The sequence below is a fragment of the Poecilia latipinna genome, unplaced genomic scaffold (assembly GCF_001443285.1).
Source record: "Poecilia latipinna isolate Pla-1442-1.1 unplaced genomic scaffold, P_latipinna-1.0 Scaffold2991, whole genome shotgun sequence".
Taxonomy (NCBI): domain Eukaryota; kingdom Metazoa; phylum Chordata; class Actinopteri; order Cyprinodontiformes; family Poeciliidae; genus Poecilia; species Poecilia latipinna.
This window is the reverse complement of record NW_015115607.1, coordinates 20,877-46,790: the sequence shown is the minus strand read 5'-3', so window position 1 is coordinate 46,790 and position 25,914 is coordinate 20,877. Positions and strand designations below refer to the sequence as shown.

The window sequence follows — 25,914 nt, the reverse complement described above, 5'->3', positions numbered from 1 at the left end:
CTACTGTTTCTGTGTAATCAGAACCAAGTTGTGATTTGTGGGGATGGCTTCTGTCAAAACAGTTTCATAACTATTTTGATAACTGTTTTCATGACTGCTGAAGCAGACAAGATTCAGCAGAGTTAAATCACTGTTCAATATAGTGGTGGATACTTTAGGAAAAGTCTTGAATTATGGGATGCTTGGGGTTCAAAGCAGCGGGAGGGTGTATGTGGGGAATAAAAGGAAAAATAGGAGGTACTGAAAAAGTTGGACAGAACATAATTGAAGTGAAATATTAACATCTTGTAAAACAGGGTTTACAAGTCAACTGCATAAGCTTCTCCCATCTCTGAACGTCTGTGGAGCATTTGTGTCTGTAGCAGCCGACTCATCAATATGTTTCTCTTTGCAGGGCTGAAGGAGAGTCCAGTCATGCCTCATGCCGACTCTCTGCTGCTGGCTGAAATGGGGGATGAGATCCGCCGGCAGGTGGGAGTGGTGTACAGCCAGGACTGCCAGTAAAAGTTCAACTTTTTCCATGCTGTGATTAAATGCAACCAGTTTACAATGACTTGCTGTTTAATTCAAGAATAGTTCACTTCATGTGATTTAAGAAGTGCTTATATTTTTGTAGGGAAACAACACTACTTGACCTCCAACTTTGATTAACTTTTGAAATATAAACCACTAAAGATGGCCTCTCTCAAACAGGAGAGGTTGGGAAGCTGTTACCTTTTCATATTTACATGTTGTACACCAGCTTTGCATACAGATGTATTGAAACTCACTGAACACCGTCAACAATGAAATGAAATGTAAAATCTTTGATCATCTGTAAAATAAATGTGATAGCAAAGTTCTAAAAAAAGACAAATGTTTTTCTTTAACCCATCTTTAAAGTGTGTTCAGCAGTGTTCGTCTCCTTGAATGTGTTAAATTGTGTTTGTGCAAAAGCGGACTATAGAGACTTTCGCTTTTTATATAAATTATATCAGCAGCAAGTTATCTTTTCTGACAAATTGCAGTTGTCTTTGAATTGGTAATTAAGAGAAAATATAAATGTATAAACTAACCTGGTCTTAAGTTAAAAAAAAATGGTTGTGCCACAGGTGGTTGCAGAACATGACGATGAATCTTTACATCACTAGACTTTGTAGAGTAAAACCTATGGCTCTCAAAGGGGCCTGCACAAACCGGCTCTCAGGCTCCCATTTCTGCTTCCATCAATCACATTTTTTGATGAAAAACAAATCCAGTGTACACATTTAATTAGGGGATAGTTATACTTAAATCTTAAACTCTGAAAGCACCAAATAAAGTAAAATCAGATCTAGTCATTTGTATAATATAATCCTTGGGTGACATTGTGGTCCACATTACATACCAGTTGGTGGTGGCGACGTAACAGCGGTAAAGCAAAAAATTTCATGCTTGGGGTGACGGTGACGTCATCGGCCAAAATTATAACTTTTAATATCTCAAAAACGAAAGGTGCACAAACGACAGTTTTAACTGCACAAACGGAGCACTAACAAAGTAGCCCACTTTGGTTTGTTTTTGAGCAATATGGGGGGATGGTGAACTCTGGATGACCTAAAAAATAATTTTTAATATCTCAGAAACCAAAACTGCACAAACGAAAATTTTAACGGCACAAACGGAGCACTAACCATTCAGACTATTTGCTGAATTTTTTTTGACGTGGGTGGGGTGTCAGCTTCACACAGCTTGGGAGTTGTTGTGACAGAGTGAACATTAGAGATGATTGCACTCCCTAACTTTTCTTACTTTGTTTAAAGACTTTTGTTTTTCTTACTTTATTTATCTTTATTTTACTATATTATTTAGGTGCGTTTCTGCTCGAGATAGGAAATGCATTGGTCTGTAGTTGCAGCAGTTCGCCACCAGTGGGCACATAGAGCACAGTGAGCAGAAGAAGCAGATCACACATAAGCCTGAACAATTTTGTTTGGGATTTACTATCACAATCAATAAATTAGAATAAATATGTGAACTGTCTGAATTCTTCATAAATAATTTTGTTGTCTCTGGATTGTCACAAATTTTTTTTTTGTAATGAGTATATTGGAACTCATGAATGATTTATTAAAACATAGATAAAAGCACATATTTAATAAAAAAAAATCCCATCATAAACAAAATGACCAACTGTGTTGAGCTCCAGCATCATTTAATTCATATGTCCTTTCCAGATAAACAAAGCAGTCATTGTAAGATGTGTGATTGATGACTCTAATAAAGAACTAATTGAAAAGGTTTGTTTTCAAATAACAGCTAGCAAAGGTAGATAAAATTTTGTGGGTGGAATAAAAGGCTCTGTATTCTATTTGTTTGTTTATTTCTTAAGGGTTTATGATTGTTGTTTGTGGTTATTCAGGCCGGAGAAATACTTTTGATACAGGCTCATGTATTGTTGTAATTTTCACTTTTTTCTCTTGAGTTTAAAGAGACAAGCATTGCAAATTAGCGATGGTTATGCTAATGTTTAAACATATTAATTGTTTCTAAAATAATTTTTAATGACCCTATTAGTGATATTTTTACTCAGTTTTACAGACAAATGCTTGTCAAGAAACAAAAGAAATATTTAAAACAAAAAACAACAAAAAGTCCATCTGACGGAGTTGACACAGAGCTGAAGATGGTGACAAATTAGTGAGTAAAAAGAAAAACTTGATACATATGAAGTAATGCAATTTATGTAAAATACATTAAAATGAATTAACTGCACATTTAAGTGAGATTTGACAACAATTTCACTGAAAGAGTCAGAAAAACTCTGACGGAGTTGACAAAAAGCCAACCTCCCTCAATTTATATAATGTTATTCTGAAGGAGGCCATATTGTAGCTCATCAGTTCCATGAAATCTTTACAGTATATTAAAATTAAGCTTTTATTTCACAAAATTTCATCAAAGTTTTGTAAATTGTCAGGTGTTGACACATCATGGTTGTGACAAGCAACTTAGGAATAAAACAGAAGAAAAAACTAAAGAATAAAATAAGCTAACCAGAGCTAACTAGCAATGTTAGCAAAGGAAGAGAAAGGAAGAGGTCATGGGGTCCTCAGAAGTTCTGGTGCCCCCCAATAATGCCTGATTTTTTTAACATTCTGTTTATGTCTGACGGTGTTGACAAAAACGTGGGACAAATTTCGCTGGAGCTGGAAAATATATAAAAATGATTTTTAATTAAATTTATTGATACTTTTATAATTATTTATATGACTACTTATACTTAATTGTCACAATATATAATTTTAGTATTTCTTTAATTATTTTAAACTATTATAATGTATTGAGTTCTGCTCCTGGACAAGGGCTTTTACAGACATCATCCACCGACTACAATGTTTAAAATAAAAAAATATTCAGCAAATACCAGGAAAATATATATTGTTGTGCTCACATGACCCAGATTAGTCAGATATTTGAAAAAAATTATATTTTGTGTATATTTTATTCAAATTTTGTGCTTTATCCATAGGACCTGTTATGTCCCTATTCTCAAGAATCACTGATTATTATTATATTGTTGTTGTTATTTGTTTTATTCATTAATTTTTTGTCTAATATATGTGTATATATATTTAGATAGGTAGATATAGAGATAGATATAGATAAACACACCATCACGAACCACACTCCATACCAGTAAGTGGCGGTAATGCTAGTAACAGTTTGTTGCCAACCGCCAGTAAAACCAAGAACAAGAAGAAACTGAGGACACTTGGTTCAACATGGCAACCAGGTGGGGAATCTGCAGCGCAGGGAAGATCAGTCATGACTTCACTGTGGCTCTGAAAACTCTTCCTGCAGAAGACCATCAGGTGGGTTTGTTAAGCTGCAGGGAAAATCAAACACTGTCTTTCGGTGCAAAGCATTATGTCGGGAGTTGTTATGGCAGACAGACGGGATTTCTACGAGTTATTCTCTAAGTAAAAGTTCTGTTAAAAATCTGTTTTTGCTTCCCAGCTGAGCGGACAGGCTTAAAATGTGCATGCAGTAGATTTTAGCGAGTTGTGTACAAAGTTGCAAATTGCAGGCCGTGGTCGACATTTAATTTTACAAACAGTAGAAGCTCTTAACCTCCCAGCCAGCATACCTAGGTGGGCTCCATATGGGGAAAAGGAGGACAGACAATATGGGTCCCAAAAGGGTTTGTCAGCAGTTTCCATGGTGGCCCGACATGGGTTTGGCCATATAGGGAAGTCTAGATGTTTTTCCATAAAAAAAAAAAAAAAAAAAAAAAATCCACTTCAAAAATCATCTTTTGGATGAGGATTGCAACAAGCTTTTTAGGGGATACTGTAAAAAAACGTGCAGTGCATCACTGCATATTTATGCCCCATGTTGTGTTAGTAATATAGGCATTTTCAACAAAATAGATCAACATTTATTGTTGTAACATGATAAATTGTGATAGAGGTCAATGTGCTGTAAAAGGAACAAAAGAACATTTAGTTAGAAAATATTGTCCGTCATGTCAAAATGCCACAGATTTCAATGGAGTTTAATACTTTTACAATGTGTACTGAGGTCCTCAGGAAGGTGGTTGTACTGTAACTGACTGTATTTGCAGGTTGTGGCTGTTGCAGCTCGTAAATTGGAAAATGCTCAGGAGTTTGCCAATAAACACAGCATCTCTCGAGTTTACAGCAGCTATGAGGAGCTGGCCAGAGATCCAGACATAGGTCAGTATCCATTTGCCAGAGGTTTTTCAGTTTATTTTTAATTTTCAAACCTTACAATACCTCCTGCTCTATATTAAATGTTTTCTTTATCCATTTTTAATTTTCTCAATATTTCATACTGTTATTTCTGAAAAAGATTGAAGAGTACCATTCAGCTTTGTGTTTGACCTGTGTGCAGATGTTGTGTATGTTGGAGTCATCCACCCATACCATCTGAGCGCCTGTAAACTTTTCACAAATGCTAAAAAGAATGTTCTGTGTGAGAAGCCGCTGGCCATGAATGCTAAGGAAGTGAAAGAGATTCTGGACTCTGCCAAAAAGAACGACGTCTTCCTCATGGAGGTAAGCATGTAGCAAACCAGGAAGAAAAATATTATTTCTCTGAATACAGTTTACTATTACACACTTGAAGACCTTCAAAGGTTAAACAGTTTAAAACATGTTTTCTCTCCAGGCTGTGTGGACCCGTTTTTTCCCAGCCTCTGTGCAGATCAGAAATCTGCTGGCTCAGGGGGAGATAGGAGAGGTGAAGATGGTCCGTGCCGACTTTTGTGTGCCGCTGTTGCACGTGCCAAGATCGGTTCAGAAGGACCTCGGTGGAGGAGCATTACTAGATCTTGGTATCTATTGCCTTCAATTCATAAGTATGGTGTACAACGGAGAGAAGCCGGAGAGTATCCAAGCCAGCGGGATCTGCCTGGAGACGGGTAAGGAGTTAACAGGATGAGGCATTCATGTAACCTCAGAGGCTGTGACATTATGTGAGATACTACTTTACACTCAAGTGAGTTAAGATTTTATATTTTGTGCAGATTCCTCCTGGGATGAATATTGAAAAGAAAAGCTGCTTACTTTTTTAAAATTTTGACTTGAGACTCACTGATCAACTTGTCAAGTATTGGAATCAGAAAATGTTAACTTGTCTCTGGTTTGATTGATCAAATTCTAAAACATGCGTTTCCCCCTGTTTGTTAAATGTTTCAAAAGTAAGAACCTAACTACCATTTTTGGTAGGAGTTTGGTTTTTAATAGGAAAAGTCGGATTGATGCATCTTCTGCTTTCACACAAACCTTGAGCTGTCAATAAACTTTTTTTTGAGAATGTAGATTAACCATCATAAATTAAAATGAATAAGTACATCAAGTCAGACTTAGAAAATTGATCATTTCATACCTTACAAATCTGATGTAACAGAATTGTAATCTAATTAGAATGTTCCCAATACTATGTTCACCTCCTGATAAACCCTGTAGAAACTCTAAATTAGCTTATAACTTTTTATTTTCAGCTTTTGCGACTGTATTTTGAGAATTTACATCTTTTGTCTACACTGTGTTGTATATTCACATCCTTGTAGGCGTGGACGAGAGTGTTGCTGTCATTCTTAAGTATTCTAAAAACAGAATGGCGACATTCACCTGCTCTGCTGGGGTCCAGCTGCCCAATGATGCCATTATTGCTGGGACAAAAGGCAAAATCCAGGTAAGCTACCAAGGATGGCACGACAACAACTCAAAAAGACCATTGAGTATGTTTAGTCGTTCGAGTGTTTTTATGTAGAAGAAATTAGAAGTGTCTTCAAACTCTGGTTTAGCTTTAATCCGATGCACATGCTCCAGGTACCTTCACCGATGTGGTGCCCCACCTCACTGGTTGTTAATGAGAAGGAGACCCAATATCCGGTACCTGAACCCCACTTGCCTCTCAACTTTACCAACAGCACAGGGATGTGTTACGAAGCAGAGGAGGTCCGCCAATGTCTGCTCAAGGGTAATGAGACATCAGCATTTTGCCTTCTGTAGGTCTGGTACCATTAGCTGCAGAACCTCTAAGATTCCAGAACCATCACAGAAGATGATGTTGTGCTTGAACCTACTGTTTCTGTGTAATCAAAACAGAGTTGTGATTTGTGGGGATGGCTTCTGTCCAAACTGTTTCATAAACGCAAGCAGACAAGATTCAGCAGAGTTAAATCACTGTTCAATATTGTGGTGGCTATACAGACACCCTGTGTATCGTACATAAATAGAAACATAATTTATAATGGAAATACTTAATATTTTACAGTGGTTTGGAAGATCTACCAGTCAATTATCGATCAGCATTTTTAAAAAATAAAATATTAGAGCATGTTTCACCACTTCACCTTGTAAAACAATTTTATGCGTAGTTAGATATAAAGTGTCCCAGAATACGTAAGGCATGTTACTTGGGTAGCTAACAATTTTTGCAACCCAGACAGCTTTTGGCGATATTCTGAACTCTTAGTATTTGTGATGTTTGTGACCCAAGCTGACCACAAATGGCTAAAATCCACTAATTTCTGCTCCCCTCCAAAAGCAAGTATAATTACTGCCTATTTTAACTGTTCAAACACCAAATATATCTGTATAGAAACCGTCTTAATACTTGTGCTGAAGCTAACATCTACAGTCGTCTTTATTTTTATTGGGTGTGAACAGCTCCAAGAATAATCAATGAGTTTCCTGGATTAACTGCTTTGTAAACACCAGCTAATGGCATCAAGTAGCTCTGCTAATATTTATTGATAAACATTAGAGAAAAAAGCAAAAATAACATATGTGATAATATTGCCAGTTTTTTAATGGAGTCGATAAATCTAAATTCTTATCATGAAACATTTTTCATGATAAATGATAAACAATACGACAGGGTTCACCAACTCCAGTCCTCAAGGGCTACCATCCTGTAACTTTTAGATTCACCTCTGCTCCAAAATGTCTGAATTCCTCACCAGCATTCATTCCTCTCTGCAATAGGCTGGAAACGAGCAGTTTATTTGATCCAGGTGTGTTTGAGCAGAGACACATCTAAAAGTTACAGGATGGTAGGACTGGAGGACTGGAGTTGGTGACCCCTGCAATACGATGATTCTGCTATTACAGAAACATGCTGGAGAGGAGCAATGATGAAGACAAACATTTCCACTACCTTTTTTTTTTATTCTATTTTTTTTGTAAACATTAGTGTAAAGGTTGTAGTAATCCCAGGGTTGTCAGAAGACCCTTAGATTTGTTGGATTTACACACATAAATAGATTTTGTTATTGGATGTTGTACATATCCAATAAATAACCATGAGTTCAGGTCTTTGTGTGAACTAATGTACTTTATGTTACGAACATCGTATAGCTGAGATATTAAAAAAAGCCACTTCAGGAATAGTCATAAAATATGAGATGCCTGTGGTTCAATGCAGCAGGAGGGTGTATGTGAAAATAGGAAAAATAGGAAGTATTGACAAAAGGTTGAACAAGAACATAACTGAAAAGGTGAACAACTAACAACTTGTAAAACGAGGTTTAAAAGTCGACTGCATAAGCTCCTCATCTCTGAACTTCTGTGGAGCATTTGTGTCGGTAGACAGCCGACTCATCAGTATGTTTCTCTTTGCAGGGCTGAAGGAGAGTCCAGTCATGCCTCATGCTGACTCTCTGCTGTTGGCTGAAATGGAGGATGAGATCCGCCGGCAGGTGGGAGTGGTGTACAGCCAGGACTGCCAGTAAAAGTTCGACTTATTCATGCTGTGATTAAATACAACCAGTTTACAATGGAGACGAACTTACTCTGTTTAATTCAGGAACACAGTGATCCCTCGTTTTTCGTGGGGTTTGCGTTACAGAAATAACCCATGATAGGTGACATCCGTGAAGTAGTTACCTTTATTTTATGTTTTTTTTTACAATTATTATACAGTATAATTAAATACTCTACATTGAAACCAAAGTGCAAAATCTGTTTTCAGGTCAGCGGATGTGCGTGTGCATCAATCGGGCCTCAATGTGGTCTGGAGTCATGCTATTAAAGCCGTCTCTCTTCCAAGCTGCTTTGCGATATTCACAGCTGTATCTACGGCAGAGCGATGGATCTCGTCAAGCGAGCCTCCAGTCGGGCTTTGCGCTGCCTCTGGCCAGTTTTTTCCAGTAGGCATTCAAAGTGTTTCAGTTTTCATCTCCTGAATAGCCAAGATGTATTACTTATATTTAAATCGCGTAACGTTAATGGCACACGTAGAGAAGAACCGCTGAGACTTTTTATCTAATCAGGACGCAGAACACAATGCAGTGTGAAAAAAAACTGCAAAAAAAAAAAAAAAATCTGCAAAGCAGCGAGACCTTGAAAAGTGAACCGCGTTACAGCGAGGGATCACTGTAGTCCATTTCATGTGATTAAAAAGTGTTTATATTTTTGTAGAAAATTCCTTCTTTGATTAACTTATTTTTGAAATATAAACCACTCAAGATGACCTCTCTGAACCACATGAGAGCAGTTAGGAAGCTGTTATCTCTTTATATTTACATGTTACACACCAGCTTTGTATACAGATTTATTAATATAATACTCACTGAACACTGTCAACAATAAAATGAAATGTAAAATCTTTGATAATCTGTGAAATAAATGTTATAGCAAATTTAAAATGGCAAATCTGTTCTTTAACCCATCTTTAAAGTATGTTTGTTCAGCAGCATATATATATATATATATATGAGTTCTTCTTTCAGGTACATTTGTGTTACAAAGTACTATAGACACTTTTTTTTCCTTTTTTGCTTTTTTTTGCTTTTGTTTTATGTGAATTATATCATCAGCAAGTTTTCATTTCTAATTTCATTGGTAAGAGAAAATTTTAAATAAATAAACCAACCCGGTCTTAAGTTAAAAAAAAGGTCGTGCAAAAGGTGGTTGCAGAACATGACAATTAGTCTTTACATCACTAGGCTTTGCGGGGTTTTTTCTTTAAACCATAATAGAGGTTTTTTGGTCTTGTGTAATCGTCTAAAATGGCTTGAAATTAAATATCTTAAATGAGTGCTTTGTCGCCCCCGTGTGGAGGAAAACGGTGAATGTTCTCGACAGTCATTTTGGAGCAACATGGCAACCAGGTGGGGAATTTGCAGCGCGGGGAAGATCAGTCATGACTTTACTGTGGCTCTGAAAACTCTTCCTGCTGAAGACCATCAGGTGAGTGCGCCTGTTGCAACAGAGATAAATCCCACGTTTGATTTAGATGAAACGCGCCTCTTTGTGTCATAGTAACATTCTTCCGGGTACTTAACTCCGTCGTACGTTTTATAAGATATATTTTTTATTTAAGCACGCATGATTTTGAACCGTGTCTAAATGAAGCAGACGACCGTCAACGATTTTGTAAAACGTTTTAACTGCCAAGTTGCCAAACCTTCTACCGTATAATATAGAATAGGACACATGTAGTTGTTTCTGGAAAATGAGTCTGGGAGTAACGGAGAACTGGAAATTAACAATTAAATTGAACAGCCTCAGTCATGCATTTTTTCAGGACCAGTCAGGCAAATGTCACTTTCTTTCAACTGTGAAACAAAGTGAGTTTATATGAATGATGCCCTCTGCTGGATGACAAGTGAAAGTGCCAAAAAGATGTAAGGCCTAAAAACATTTTTTAATCAAATGGAATGGCTGTCTTTACCTCTAAAGTATTCATTATTAATGTGTATCATCTGTGACTTTACAGGCTGTGGCTGTTGCAGCTCGTAAGTTGGAGGACGCTCAGGAGTTTTCCAGAAAACACAACATCTCTAAGGCTTACGGCAGCTATGAGGAGCTGGCCAGAGATCCAGATGTAGGTCAGTGTTTATCTGTTATGTTTTGTTTATGTACATAATCCACATCAAAGTAAATGTTATGACAAATTGAGTAGTCTATTATTTTACTATTCTATCTAGCTTTCATTTTCAAATGTTTGCATAGATGTGGTGTATATTGGGAACATCCACCCACACCATCTGAAGGCCTGTCTGCTCTTCATGAATGCCAAGAAGAATGTTCTGTGTGAGAAACCGCTGGCCATGAACACTAAGGAGGTGAAAGAGATTCTGGACTCTGCCAAAAGGAACCAAGTCTTCCTTATGGAGGTAAACTACCAGTAGAACATAGACCAGCATGTACTTTGGTTACCAGGCAGGTGCAAAAGTGCTATCTTGTCATTCCATCATTGGTGCACCAGATGATTATTCCTTTTGGATGCAGTTTTTGTTTTTGCTGTTTGGTAGCCATACCTGTAAAACCTTAAAGTAATCAATAAAAAAGAATTTCTCTAAAAGTTACTGAATGTTACAAATTGGTGTCATATATTCCTAATTCCAGCTGGTTAATAATCATTCATCTCCGCCTGCTCTCCCTTGTCTCCAGGCTGTGTGGACCCGTTTCTTCCCAGTTTCTGAAGAAGTTAGAAAGCTGCTAGCTCAGAGGGAGATAGGAGAGGTGAAGATGATCCGGTCAGAGTTTGGCATTCCCTTGTTGCACAGGCCAAGATTAGTAGAGAAGGAGTTGGGTGGAGGAGCTCTGTTGAGTCTTGGCATGTACTGCCTGCAGTTTGTGTGTATGGTGTACAATGGAGAGAGGCCAGAGAGCATCCAGGCTACCGGGGTCTGCCTGGACACAGGTACCCAGAGAGATAAGTTTTATTTATATAGTGCGCCTTTGTCTGTCATAGCATTTATACTCTCACAATTACAGGGGTTGATGAGACTGTAATTGTCACTCTGAAGTTCTCTGAGAAGAGAATGGCAGTGTTTACTTACTCTTCGAGCATGAAGCTTCCCAATGACGCCATTATTGTTGGAACCAAGGGCACAATTCAGGTAAATCATCAAGGTCAGGTTAGGTTGAGTCCACAATTCAATGCGATGTCAATGGGAAATTTTATGGTATTTTGTGTATTGTCTTTTTTGATATATTTTTGAGATCCCTTCCTGGATGTGGTGTCCTACATCTTTAATTGTGAATGGAAAGGAGACCCAGTACCCCTTACCAGAACCTTGTTTGCCTCTGAACTTCCACAATGGCACAGGAATGCGTTATGAAGCAGAAGAGGTCCGACAGTGTTTACTCAAAGGTAAGTAGAAATTCCGCATTTCTACACCAACATATCTCTCTGCATAATAAAATATTGCAGACTTCTTAGTCCAGGCACCTTGTGACTAAAACATAATGCAAATAATCAATAGCTACACAATGTGACTGTGCCTTTATTTGTCCCTGCAGGGCTGAAGGAGAGTCCAGTCATGTCTCACTCTGACTCTCTTCTGCTGATTAAACTGGAGGATGAGATCCGTAGGCAGGTGGGCGTAGTGTACAGCCAAGACTGCCTGTAAATGTTTTACACTCGGTATCCACACTTTGACTGAAGAGTACTTTATAACTGAAAATGACCTGATTACTGTGATCCAGCTGCACTTTGTACTCAGACACTACAGCAATGTTCCCAATTTTTGGATGACCTCACAAGTTCTGTGTTAAATAAGAAATACCTCACTCATAGGTGTATGCTTACATTGGCTCAGGATTTTTTGAACTTTGCTGCATGTATAAGAATCAACACCATCTGTAAAAGGCACTGAAACAATCAAAACCTCAATGAATGTTCCATGACTGTAAACGGAAGCACTTCTGATCATGTCTAAATGAAGACTTCTAATAAAAGTTTCTTTAATCTATAATATAACGGTGTAAAATGTTTTGCTTGGGATTGATTAAGATTCTTACTGCATATTCTTGAAAAAAAAAAGTATGGTTTTAATGTTCACAAACAAAATTACACAAATGCTTTCAATAGAAACAGGTATTTGTACTGCTGCTTACTTAATTTAATGCATAGAATAGCATTTATGTTGAATTTAATATTGATGTAATTAAAAATACACAGGTGTCTCAAAGTAATGTTTTTAAAGTTGTAGTTCTGTAATTGAGTTACTCGTATCACAGACTTATAAACTTTTATTGCTGTGAGGTGTTAAGTCTAGATTGTCTTCTGCCTATCTTAAGATTTTATGTCTCATATTCCACTGGGCCATGCTCCACAAGTTCTGTATATATGATTAGTTTGTGGGCCAACAAGGTACGAATACTTTTGACAGTATGGGCAGGTCATAGTGCTGCTGGAAAAGGACATCAAAATCTCCATAACATTCATCAGCTGACGGAAGCATGAAGCGCTCATTCTCTCCAAGGTAACAATGTTGATTTTGTAGTTGCCAAAACACAAAATAATCAGAAATTGGAAAATTTATCCTGGGCCTCAAGCAACATGTATTATGTGCTTCACGCTTCATCTAGACCACAATTTCCAAATATATTGCACAATATACTTTTATTATGAAAAAGATGACCAGTCTTTTTTTTTTTTCTTTTTGCACACTTCTGAAGCATTAGTATTAGTACATCATACATAGTTCTGTAATAGCGAAACGCCTAAGCTGGTGATTACAACATAAAATCATAAATGAGTGCTTTGTCGCCACCCTTTGGCAAGGAACGATGAATGTTTGTTTCTGATAACCAACTTTTGAGCAATATGGCAACCAGGTGGGGAATCTGCAGTGCGGGGAAGATCAGTCATGACTTTGCTGTTGCTTTAAAAACTCTTCCTGCTGAAGACCATCAGGTCAGTAGTTGCCTGAAATATATACTGAAATTCAACATGTACTTTAAATGCAACACGCCTCTTTGTGACTTCTTGGGACTTCTTCTTAACTGCGTCTTTTCTGTTTGCTGGATATGTTTTTTAAAAAGTCAAGTAAACATGGTGTTGAGAATATGTGAACTCTCTAAAAGCAGCACGCGCTGGTCAATGAGCTTGTGATACGTTTACATTTTGACTAAACTGTCAAGTTACCAAACTATTACCGTAAACCACAGAATAGAAAGGAAATACTTTTTGGTACAGTCTGAGAGTAACGAATTTTAGTTTTAAAAATCAGTCAGTAACAATTAAGGTAACTAAATGGACTTAACTTGTATAGCGCTTTTCCAATAATTTTGACCACTCAAAGCGCTTTACACTAGAGTCACATTTACCCATTCCCACCAATATGCAGATCGGTAGTTAAGTGCCTTGCCGAAGGGCGCGGCGACAGGAGAAAGCTGGAATTGAACCTACAACCTTCTTATCGCAAACAACTACTCCCACAGAGCCACAGTCATCCCTAAAGTTCACCTTTATAAGCAGGTGAACTCGCATAAGTTCACCTGTTTATATAGGTGAACGTATGCGAGTGATGACCTCTACAGGATGAGAAATGAAACTGCTAAATCCGAACATTTCTGCAGAATTTTTATAAAAATGGAATGACTCTACATGGTACGTCAAAAATGTTGCATAAGAAGTTTGCTTCTCAGAATTAGACAATTATTGTAGTCATTTTCTGAATACTTACAGGTTGTGGCTATTGCAGCTCGTAAGTTGGAGGATGCTCGAGAGTTTGCCAAGAAACACAGCATCTCTACGGCTTATGGCAGCTACGGGGAGCTGGCCAGAGATCCAAATGTTGGTCGGTATCCATCTGTCAGAGATTGCCATGTTTGCTGTTGTACATAATGCACTTCAAAGTGAATGTTATGACAAATTGAATAGTCCATCCTCTAGAATTCTGTCTTTCGTCGTCAAATATTTGCATAGATGTGGTGTATGTTGGGAACATCCACCCACACCATCTGAAGGCCTGCCTGCTCTTCATGAATGCCAAGAAGAATGTTCTGTGTGAGAAACCGCTGGCCATGAACACCAAAGAAGTGAAAGAGATTCTGGACTCTGCCAAAAGGAATCAAGTCTTCTTCATGGAGGTAAACTAGCACCAGTTAGGTTGAATAAGGATGAGCCAATCTTTTCACATCAAGATCAGGATCTATCAATTTTTCCTAAATCAGCAATCTGTCGCACACCTTAGGAAAAGCCTGGTTTGTGGAGTTCTTTATGGATTTTTGTGTTCTCTCTCTTTTGTATATGTGCAGCCAAACCTGAAAATAATCACATGAAACGACTTAAAACTTCAAAACAAACATGAGACGATTTACAAAAATGCCTAAAATATTTCTCATACCATTTGGTTCATATTTATTTTATCTCGGGTTGTTGCTACAAAGCACTATTTGCAAGACCCAGCAACCACAGAAACTTTCTAGCCTCACCTTGTTTCTCTGATGAACATAAAGAATCTTACAGCCACACCAGTCAGCTGCCTTATTGTGAAACATAAAAAGCATATTTTCACTATTTTAATATAAAAATACATTAAAAAATACATTGGCATATGTGAGCTTGAGAAATCAAAGTAAAATTCCTTGTTTGTGCACAAAATCTTGGCAAATTAAGCCAGTTCTGATTCTCCGTCTGCCGTTTCTCTCTCCAGGCCGTGTGGACCCGTTTCTTCCCAGTTTCTGTGGAGGTTAGAAAGATGCTGGCTCAGAGGGAGATAGGAGAGGTGAAAATGGTTCGGTCGGAGTTTGGAGTCCCTGTTCTGCACAACCGAAGAGTAGTAGAGAAGGAGTTGGGTGGAGGAGCGTTGTTGAACATTGGCATGTACTGCCTGCAGTTTGTGTGTATGGTGTACAATGGAGAGAGGCCAGAGAGCATCCAGGCTACCGGGGTCTGCCTGGACACAGGTAGGAGCTAACCAGAGGATTGGGTCTATTTTTATGCAAATCATTTTATCTAGCCATCTTTCAATTGCAGGGGTGGATGAAACTGTGATCGTAACTCTGAAGTTTTCAGAGAAGAGAATGGCGGTGTTTACTTACTCTTCCAGTATACAGCTTCCTAATGATGCCATTATTGTTGGAACCGAAGGCACCATCCAGGTAGTTTAAAAAGCAGATAAGTTAACAGATAAATGCAGTGAGGTTGGAACATTCTTATAGTGCTTATTCTTTTCAATATTTTTGAGATCCCTGCCTGGATGTGGTGCCCCACATCACTAATTGTGAATGGGAAGGAGACCCAGTATCCCTTGCCTGAACCCTGTTTCCCTCTGAACTTCCACAACAGCACAGGGATGCGCTATGAAGCCGAGGAAGTCCGACAGTGTTTGATCAAAGGTAACAAAAGGTTTTGTACGTCTTAGTTTGTTTCCATGTCAGTGTCTCTGAAAGTAACAAAAGCACTGATTTGCAGTTATTTAGGCAATTGGTGGCAGGAGAAATTCAAATATTAGTTGGCATCAGTAAATGTGGTTTTGCTTCCATTTCTCCCCGTAGGGCTGAAGGAGAGTCCAGTCATGTCTCACTCAGACTCTCTTCTGCTGGCAGAACTGGAGGATGAAATCCGTAAGCAGGTGGGCGTGGTGTACAGCCAAGACTGCCAGTAAATGTTCTGCGTTCACGGAAAGATGAAATAATTACTCAAAATGGATTGTTATGGAGATCCAGCAGGACTTTGTGTTCCAACACTGCTGCTACTGCGTTATCTCGTTTTGAGAGGCCTGACAGAGGTCATACCTCATAAAGCTCAGTAAAAGGTTCTGAATCCAAACTTTTTAAATCTTTCTTTGAGCTTACTTTCAATCCTTCTGTTCCTATTAAGTTATTTCAAAAACAAAAGGCCAGAAACTTCTGATAGGTGCTCACTTTATTGATAGAACCTCAGTCTCACGAGACATCTCAATTCACCAGCTAAACATCATAATCTCCCTTTACATAGTTAGTTCTTAGTCTCTAGCATTACAATCAAAAGCATGTTAGAGGAGCAGGACAGCTACAGTGGATCACCAACAGAGAAGACGATGAGAGAGGTTTTAAACATGAGTTCTGATCTCATGATCCAAATCAAATGTTTACAATTTTCCCCCTCGGATATTATCTGAATGCAAAGAAATGTAAAGGCTCTGTGACACATCCAACAACACAAAACATTAACTCCTCTGGATTGGACACCCAAAACTTTGTATCTCTATAGTCAGACAAAATATAAGCAGAATTGAATGTCCCAAAAACAACAAAATAAAGAAGTTTACCTTTCACAAAAGTCAAGTACAATTTAGAATGTAACAGTGTCTGGAGACGGTAAGGAGTGCAACACTAACAGATACACTGAAACAATGAAAGCTGGTCTATAAGAGAGGACACTTCATACTGAGAGCACTACACAAAAATCTGTTTAGGGAGTCATGGAGTCGAGACCTTTGTTTGCCATTAGTTTGTTCTTTACAGTTCACCAAGGCGCTCCAAAAAGACTAGTCGGCTCCAAAACCATCAACACCCAAACAGGAGGCAGACATGCATGCACACGCAGATGCTTCCACTCATAGGCTTTCATATGTAATGTTACAAGTGTCGGAGTGAATGAATATAGCTGTTTTTGTTTGGGGTGTAATAATCTGAAGTTCTGACAACTGCTTTGACAAAAAGAAAAAAAAATCTGTTCAAGGAATGAAGACATAATTCGGAATTGCCTGGAAAAAAAAAATCTGCTTCCACCCAAGCAGCTGCTCGGTCATAAGGGTCGTCTTCTGATTAATTATTTGCATGAGAACCTAAAAACTAAACATCTGAGTGTTTATAGGAGTGAGGGGTTGGGATGGTGAAAATGAAAGACAGATAAATGTGAAGGGTCAGTGCAGGGCAGCTGCGTTGGCTGCTCAAGCCACCAGGACCACACGCATGGTGTTGGTGTAACCGGAGCCGGGACGCCAGCCAGTCAGGATGATGACAACGTCACCGTCTTTGAAGAAGCCTCTGGCTTTGCCTGAAGAAAAACAAAAATTGTATCAAAACCTTTCTTAGTAAAAACATGGAAACAAATTCTGATATGCTGCTCAATTTAATTAAGTTGGAGCATTAAAAGTAGCTGCTCACCCATTTCCATTGCGAAGTTGACGCGCATGTCAACGTCCTCAGCCCACACATCGTGAGGGGGCTTGGTGTAGAGGACAGGGAAGATCCCGCGGTACAGGTGAGCCTGGCGAGCCGTCTGGGCATTACGGGTCACGGCGAGGATGGGAGCACGGGGCCTGTACCTGGAGAGCAGGTGGGCAGACCTGCAGACACACATGCATACATGGGAAGCTGAGAACTGAGGAAGAAAATGTTACATAATGTATAGTAACTTCAGCAGATTTGCTCTGATTATGCCAATTTTTCCCCCATACAAAACATCTGACGCAACAAAAAGTTGACCTGTCACTTCGGAGAGCCCATGTAAATTGAGTAGTCTGTGCAATTATGAGACCAGATTACAAAACTGAAACTTGACAATACTACAGGTTAATAGCAACAACATGGACATAGGGTGCAAGTTAAATAAAATATTTAGCGCTCATGGGGAAAAAAGTAGGCATGGGACTATTTCAGTTGCCAAAAGCATCAACTACAGAAGAATGTTGGTTAAAAAAAAAAAAGAAAAAAAACTTAACATTTTTGCAACACAAGGATTTTTTTCCATTACTGCATAATTTGGACGTCAGTGAAATGAAATCTGTAGTCTGTAGTAGACATTAAGAATTTTGTTTGGCCCATTTGAAGTTTTATTCAAAATGAAAAGGGACAATTAGACTTTGTCATATACTTGATCTAAATTTAGACCATGCATGTTTACACACATCTTTGTCAACACAAGTATTGAACACACAAACACTGCAAATATTAAAAGAAAAAAACAAAATCAATATGGTTGAAAACCCCAGAAAACCAAAGTAAAATTGTCCTACCACCTATTCTGGTAGATTCTGACTCACACAGAGAGCAAACACTACAGTTTTCAATTCAATTAACCTCATACAGTTAGAAATATTGTAGAATCTCATTTTCAACATGCAGTTACTAAAATTTCTGAGCAAAAAGTCTGAAAAAGTCAAAGCAGTCAAAATAGGTGATACTTCTGATGCCTCATGGGAGTGCAGGGGCTCCAGGTCACAATAAGAAGTCCAATTCATGTTTACTCTAGTTAAATGTCTTGGTAAAAAGTAAATATATTTCAAAGACAAAAGATTAACATAAAAACTTAACTATATGCAAATAAAAAATTCTAACAATCCAAATGACCTAATCTCCCACATTAAATTACTCATTAAGAATTTCTTCCAATGTTTGTTCAGCTCATTCAAGTTTGCATGAATTTATGCATGAAAAGTACAGTTAGGTTCTCACTACATCTGGGTGAGAACCTAACTGTATGGGTAACATCTCTATGTTTCTTCCATTATGTTGCACAATTTGATTCTGTGCCATTCATCATTCTGTTTCAGAAAAGCTTCAGCTAAGTTAGGTTTCATATTTCATACAACTTTGACCAAGAGTTGACAGTTGACTCCACGTTTATAGCAAGGTGCCTGATTTTTATAGCCAAAAATCAACCTTCCTCCTTCTCAGCATTTGTATCCAGGTGTTAATGTTGAGTGTTTAAATGTTGACTTTACTCTTAGGGATCTGAAAACACTTAGAAACAAGCTGTAAGAATGTGTTCCATATAAGAATGGATCGTCCTCACAATGACTTATATATTTATAATATTGCGATTTGGGAAACATCTCGTCAGTTCAACCTCCGATCATCAAATAGAATTGGTTATATTTGCTTTTTACTATGACACAGAGCTCACATACTGGATGTAACATTTTCTAGATGGGCATTTTCTATGTAGAACAGTGTTGAACAGAATTTTATCAAATTTTAGTTTTGCATTCATTTAGAAGACTTGGTGAGATGATTAACTCGCATTCTGAGCCAGTGCATCCATTTGTGAACAGACAAGACCCATTAATTTGGCTAATGTCATTCCCGCTCTGACTCTTATTCTCTACCCTTCATATCCACACACATCACCACACACATGCAAAATTATAAGATTTTTAATATATACGTTAGAGAATTAGGAGCCTGGGTAATTAGACCTTACCTTCAGGAACATTTTCAGACTGCATCCCTCACTTTCTTACCTCCCAGTCTTAGTGAGAATAATGATGGCACTAGCACAGCATTTGAAGGATGCTTCAACAGCTCCGACTGCTACAGCCTCTGAAGGGTCTCTGGTCAGGCGGGAACTTCTCCTCAGCTCCTCAAACAGCTGTCTGTGGAAGGTGGCTGCTTCTGCCTCTCGTGCTATCTAAGCCCCGAATGGAAGATTACTCTCAAACACACTCCACTACAAACACATCAAGGCACTCACACCACTGAACGACTGGCAAAAACAGTACTAGACTATGCTGAATAAGGATAGTTGCAGAAAATAAATTAAGGAAGTTTCAAAAAACATCACAATTTTGGGAAATACTTTAAATGTGGGAACATTTAGGTCCAAATAGCAGAACTTTGGCATTAAAGTATAGCTGGTGAGATAATAAACAGTCTAGTTGAGCTTTTGCCAGGTCTCCCAGTTACTTCATCAATGCCTGCCTCGCCCTACTCTCCCTCTCTGTCTGTTCAAGTCTCCATCAGACATCCAGAAGATGTCGGCGCCAGATAACCGGCCTACCTTCCAGAGCCCGTGAGCACAATGATCGCAGAGGCTAAGCTCTTAAAGGAGGCCTCGACAGCGCCGATTGCAATGGCCTCAGCTGGGTCGTTGCAGTGCGGCGTAGAACGACGCAGGTCCTCGAACACCTGCCGGTGGAACATGGCTGCCTCGGCTTCACGAGCAATCTGGCACAAGGGCAAGATGCATCGAGTACAGGCATTCCCACACCAGTCGCGCACAGAGATGGAAAAAGAAATGAGGGGGGGAAGAAGAGGGGAGATAAGACATGGGAAACAGATTGACAAGGTTAAGAGGACATAAAAAAGGAGAAGGAATGGACAGAAGAAATTAAGATAGTTAACGAGAGTTTAGATGTGCAGTTAGTGTGGGGGAGAGGACACGGGAAAATACTGTTAAAACTGTGTCAGATGTTTAAGATCCTCACACAGCTACAAAGTAGAAATATAAATGAAAAAAATTTGATGTCAAATGACACATTAGTGAATTATTAATTTCTAAAATAGCTTGACACAAAGATGCAAAATAAAACTTAGGCACTTTAAAATCAGCCAGGAAAACATCAGAAGACTTTGAGACAGGTATTTAGAGGTTAGTGTAAATTAGTTTGTGTTTTTTTTTGTCTAATGTGCAGCTACTGATGAAGATGGGTGTTTACTCCAGATTCAGAGACATTCGATACACTCCCAGTGCAACAGGAGCACTGCATCTGCTGAGTCACAAAGACATCTGCACTGTGGCTAGGAATAGCAGCAGCTAGCCAAGAAGGCATCTGGAGTGAAGGACAGGCAAGATGGGATCAATGCTTTGTCACTCCAAACAACTGATAAACTGGGATATTTCTAAATTACCATTGATGGTATGGTATTTGAATCTTTTTTTGTAATCTCTCCCTAACTGAGAAACAGAAAATGCAACTTTGAAGCAACAACATTGGATAAATTCAGAGTCTTGACACTTATGATCCTTTGACCTTGTGATGCAGTCAGGTACGAGTACATTTAAGAAAAATCTGCAATTTGGAAACTTGACTGCAAAGAAATAAGTAGTATAGAATATGAGGTGCAGTGAATTTGTTAGATAAAGAGGTGCAGCAGCTGCCATTTATTGTGGCTTTGAGAAAAAAAAAAGAGCTTCCAACATGCTGTTCAAGTAATTAATAACCACATGCACATTGTGAACATCATGCAGCGGTCCATGTGCTTGCAGCTCCTAAACATCCTTAAGATACTGTATAGATTAAAAATATATATAATTTGTAAATTTAAAGTCAGTGTTTCAGTAGATGATCACAGAAACTAAACTTGCAAGTATGTACACTGCCTGCCCAAAGTATACATACACCATTTCATTTAGCCTTGGTTACAGCACTTATTTTCTGCAGCATTGTTTTCAATATTCTGCGATGTTGCCTTCATAGCCATCCAGAGTTAGATAAACATTTTTTGCCGACATCTTGTAAAGATGATGGGAGTCTGGCTGCTGCATGAAACTTAGTATTGTTAAGGTCTGGACTTTGTGATGGCCAATTCATGCATGAACATGATGTTTGCTCCTTCAGTGTCCTCAACACAAACTAAGCCAGAATAATCCTGACAGTCATCTTGGAATATACCCGTGTGATTAAAGAAAAATTTTACTGACAAAATGACCTGGTTATTTGATATATGCATAATTCTTGGAGCAACAACCCCAGATCATAACACTTCCCACACAGGTTTGAAGACTTTATCCACCTCTCTTGCACTGATGCAACTCTCTTTCTGGAACAGGGTAAATCTGAGTCCAGTCTTTAACTTTCTAAGCAAAATTAAGATTTTTCTAATTGATGACCCTGAGTGATTTTCTTAAAGCTGCACTGCTATTTAGCTCCAATTATTTGAATTCTTTTTGCATTGTACATGTTGTAATGTTGCTAGTTCGACTCCAATACGGTTGTTTAAGAAATGAGAAGCTACTACATCAGTTATGGTTAAATAACTTAATAATCAAGGCAGTAATTGCCTACTTGTTAAATCCAAGTCGTGATTTCTTTTTTGGACAGGCAGTATACATGCTGACATAAAAACAAGGCGGAACATACAGACAAAAGTTGATTCTTGGAGAAGCAGTTGATTCGTAGCACAAATATTTTTTTTTTCCAATTCAAAGCTTGTGGAATAATTAATGGTTATATGCTCATCGGGTTTGAAGATTTTGCATTTTTAAGTGTTGCTGGACTCACCATGTGCTGTGTGCGCACTGCCTCCAGGGGGTAATCTCCCTTGGCAGTCTCTCCACTCAGCATGATACAATCGGCTCCGTCCAGGACGGCGTTGGCAACGTCGCTGCCCTCGGCGCGGGTCGGTCTAGGCTTCTTGATCATGCTCTCCAACATCTAAATGGTTCAGCGAGATTCAACTCAGCATAGCACCACACATTTACACCGGAAAATATCTTCCTTAAACCTAGAGGCCAAACCTTTAAAAGCAAACTTCTTTGGTTTTTGTTGCATTTTCTTAAAGATAAAAGCTACTCTACCTTCCTTTCAAACATATATGCCTCTGGTGATTTAAGACAATTTATCAAAGTTGTGTGGAGTTTATCAATTTACAACAAGGTCTTAAAAAAAAAAAATAAAATAATTATAAATTTAAAATTCACCATAATTGTCCATCATACTACAACAATGATGCAGAAACTAAATGGCCTCCTGCCACTTTTAAAGCAATCCAGTTTGAAAACCAGCTAAGTTATGGTACTCCACAAATACTGGGAAAGACAAAACATTTATACAATTTTACACAATGAAGACCAGAGGAATTACTACTAAGTTTAGCAGTTCTTTATTAAAATGTTTTGCCCAAGTCTATAATCAAAGGCTATGAATCATAACTGATAACCAGTGTGAGGATATTTAGCAGCATAATAGATCATTCTATTTTGAATAAGAACAATTAGATTACCAGTATTACATTTTTGAGGAAATACTATGATCTTAAAATATGGGATTTGTACTTGAGGTTAAAATCTGAGAAACTCACTGACATGTGCCTACATGCAATATTTATTAATACCAGTGGATCAGTGCAAATTTTATGCTGATGTTATTGACAAAAATGCAGATAAAATCTGTAGGCAAGTGTGTTTTAGATCTGTCTTGAGCTGAATATCATTTTGTGGAATCCTGCACTACATTACTGTCAGAATACCTTTTGCTAAAGAAATCCATCACCTTCAGTGTTCATAAGAATCAGCCTTCCTGCTCTATGGACTAACCTGGGTTGCGCATGTGATGGGCTTGCCAGCTTTGTTGCAGCGACCGATCATCATCTTTTGAGCTAAAAAGACCTTTTCTGTGGGGATCTCAATACCCAGGTCACCACGTGCAACCATGATGCCATCGCTAGCCTCCATGATCTCATCAAATCTGCAAACATATAATGCAAAACACATAATCAAAGATCTCAATCAAAACATAGAACATGACCAAGCCCATCATGCATAAAGCTGCAGTCAGCTTGTCAGTACCATACACACCTGCGTACACCCTCATGGTTCTCCAGTTTGCTGATGATCTTGATGTTTTTGCCCCTCTCTCCAAGCACAGCTCTGACAGCATGTACATCATCTGCTTTGCGGATGAAGGAGGCAAACACCATGTCGACTCCCTGCTCCACACCAAACTGCAGATCCTGGATGTCTTTCTCTGAAACGGCAGGCAGGTCGACGGCAGCGCCAGGAAGGTTCACCCCCTTCTTGCTGCCCAGAGTGCCTCCGTTTTCAATCTCACACATGAGGTAATCACTGCCTGGAGGACAAAAATGGACACAACAGCAGTTTTAACGTCCGTAAGAACTCACAAAAGGAACCTTAATGTGTGACACTGGTCTACTCACCAATCTCCTTGACCTGCAGAGAGATGAGCCCATCGTCGATGTAGACCTTGCTGCCAACTTCCACCACTTTGGTGATGTTCTTATAGTCCAGCCAGAGGATCTCATCACTGCAGTTGTCTTGGTAGGCATCGTCTAAAGTAACCTTGATCATGTTGCCCTTCTTCAGCTCAACCTCAGCTGTGCCACTCTGTCACATAAAAATGCATTTACTTCATATCAAATTGGAGTACAATATAAATGTTATGGTTTGAGGATTAATGCTAAACTCACTCCTTTAATAAGGCCGGTCCTGATCTCTGGTCCCTTGGTGTCCAGGGCAACACCGATGGGTCTGTAATGGATACTGCCCGGCTCGAAGCTCTCACACGCCTCCCGCACATTCTTGATGGTTTCTGCGTGGTACTATAGTAACAAAAAGCTGTTTGTAAATTGCTTGCAAAAAAACAAAATAGAAACAACATATAAAGTAACTATCCTATGAACTGTTGAATTTCCCATCCAACCTTTGGCCACATTACTCAATATCATCACTTTCATTTTTCAGTATGGGTGAATTTATATTAATTACATTAACTAAAAACTCAACTAGGTTTGTTTCTCTTAATTCTGATGTTCACTGTGAAAGCTTTCAAGACATGAACTGAATTCAATGTTAACTTTATGTGTGCAGCACAAAAACAGTTGACCAAAGTGCTTCACAATTGGATGTTAAAGGGATCATGTAGACAAGATGGGGCTCCAAAACTGAATTACCGGTAGTTAAAAAAAAAAAAAAAAAAAAGGGATTTTACGATGAGATGCATGTTCATACTTCTTTGTAGCAGTAAAAATATGAGCTGCAGTGCCCTGAACCATTTGTAAACGCTGCGGGAATGATTGATCTAACCCGGCATATTAAGAATTACAATAGTAAATATGAGAGGTAATAAAAGCATGAATAAACTTGTCAAGGTCTATAAAAGGGAAGCTATGGCTTTACTTTGGCAACGAGTTGTACTTGGAAAAAGCTCAACTTGAGTTGGGGTTTCAAGAGCCAGCATGCACAGACATATAAAAGACATTCTTGCTTGATGGGACTCCCAAAATTAAGACAGTCAGTAGAATCTGATGAGAAGAAAAAGCATTGGACAGTTTCTCAGTGACATAAATTCTCTTCCAGATTAAAATATTTATCACTTATTTGGGAGTCCAGGTCACATCATCTGAAGGTAGAATAGAGAGGCAGACAATCCAAGTTGCTTGAGGTCCAGAACTTTGAAAAGTAAGAGTGAGCATACTATATAATATCTACTGTTCAAATTTTAATTTTAGAAATCTTTCATTTGCTTTGTGTAATTTTTCGTTTCTTTTAAAACATAATCAAAACAAATTAAATGAAAAGCATGATATGAATATATTGCTCTATTTAACAAATGGTAATATAACATTTCTTAAAGCAGAAGAAATGAGTTTTACTTTAATTGGGATTACTGAATAAATATATTTTCTAATTTACCTAGATGGACCTGTACTGTTATTTGCTATCATTTTAACTGGTACAAAAATCACGCCAGGGCAATTAATGTACAAGGTGTGTTTGACAACTCACACAACCATAAAGTAACTCAGTAATGGCAGCACTGCAATGATCAGAGTTTTTCTTCATGCGACATAAGAATATTTAAAAACAAACATTCTAGAAACCTTTGCAAAGCACCGAAAATATGTGAAATGTCACTGCATTTGTTAAAATGTTAAAATTGCTGGGTATAAGAAGTTAAATCAAACAGTCAATGTCTTCATCAGCAGCTGTCCTTGACCACAACTGGATTTTATGACTTAATTACCAGTTTCAGGGCCAGGCCTGCTGCCTCGTGTCTTTTTTTAGTACAACATTTGAAGAGGTGTGGCCTTTTCTAAGAATATCCTGAAAATCCACAAATTAGACAGCACATATTCTAGTTCTGTGCTAGTTTTATTTTTATTTAAAAAAAAAAAAAGACTTCACAAACGATCCAAAAAAAAAAAAAAAAAAAAAAAAAAAAAAAACCCACCTGGTTTAAAAAATTTTGAACGTAAAAAAACCCCTCTTTTCACTCCAAAAACACCCGGGGGG

General features: G+C 38.3%; 2 protein-coding genes across 16 annotated transcripts in view; one reads left to right on the top strand and one right to left on the bottom strand.

The window, feature by feature from the left end:
* Window positions 1-16,602, top strand: part of LOC106939817 (uncharacterized) — a 33,702-nt gene extending 17,100 nt beyond the window's left edge. Inside the window, exons 15-21 of one of the 13 annotated variants that reach the window (XM_015022371.1) lie at window positions 3,741-3,833; window positions 10,213-10,324; window positions 14,158-14,321; window positions 14,888-15,140; window positions 15,211-15,335; window positions 15,422-15,572; window positions 15,732-16,602. In XM_015022371.1, the coding sequence (XP_014877857.1) occupies window positions 3,741-3,833; window positions 10,213-10,324; window positions 14,158-14,321; window positions 14,888-15,140; window positions 15,211-15,335; window positions 15,422-15,572; window positions 15,732-15,841 (1,008 nt within the window). In that variant the 3' untranslated portion in view covers window positions 15,842-16,602. Of the gene's footprint in view, window positions 1-3,740; window positions 3,834-4,585; window positions 4,698-4,875; window positions 5,040-5,151; window positions 5,405-6,055; window positions 6,181-6,317; window positions 6,469-8,114; window positions 8,266-10,212; window positions 10,325-10,448; window positions 10,613-10,889; window positions 11,143-11,216; window positions 11,342-11,444; window positions 11,596-11,744; window positions 12,202-14,157; window positions 14,322-14,887; window positions 15,141-15,210; window positions 15,336-15,421; window positions 15,573-15,731 lie in introns of those variants that run through there. The other 12 variants (XM_015022370.1, XM_015022366.1, XM_015022367.1 and 9 more) reach the window with 12 other exon arrangements.
* A 382-nt stretch (window positions 16,603-16,984) lies between these two features.
* Window positions 16,985-25,914, bottom strand: part of pkma (pyruvate kinase M1/2a) — a 24,042-nt gene continuing 15,112 nt past the window's right edge. For 2 of the 3 annotated variants that reach the window (XM_015022375.1, XM_015022377.1), the window contains exons 4-11: window positions 24,090-24,221; window positions 23,820-24,006; window positions 23,461-23,731; window positions 23,200-23,350; window positions 22,166-22,318; window positions 19,942-20,108; window positions 17,328-17,509; window positions 16,985-17,217 (exon numbers count right to left, since the gene is read on the bottom strand). In XM_015022375.1, coding sequence (XP_014877861.1) covers window positions 17,111-17,217; window positions 17,328-17,509; window positions 19,942-20,108; window positions 22,166-22,318; window positions 23,200-23,350; window positions 23,461-23,731; window positions 23,820-24,006; window positions 24,090-24,221 — 1,350 coding nt within the window. In that variant the 3' untranslated portion in view covers window positions 16,985-17,110. Of the gene's footprint in view, window positions 17,218-17,327; window positions 17,510-19,405; window positions 19,573-19,941; window positions 20,109-22,165; window positions 22,319-23,199; window positions 23,351-23,460; window positions 23,732-23,819; window positions 24,007-24,089; window positions 24,222-25,914 lie in introns of all 3 variants that reach the window. The other variant, XM_015022376.1, reaches the window with a different exon arrangement.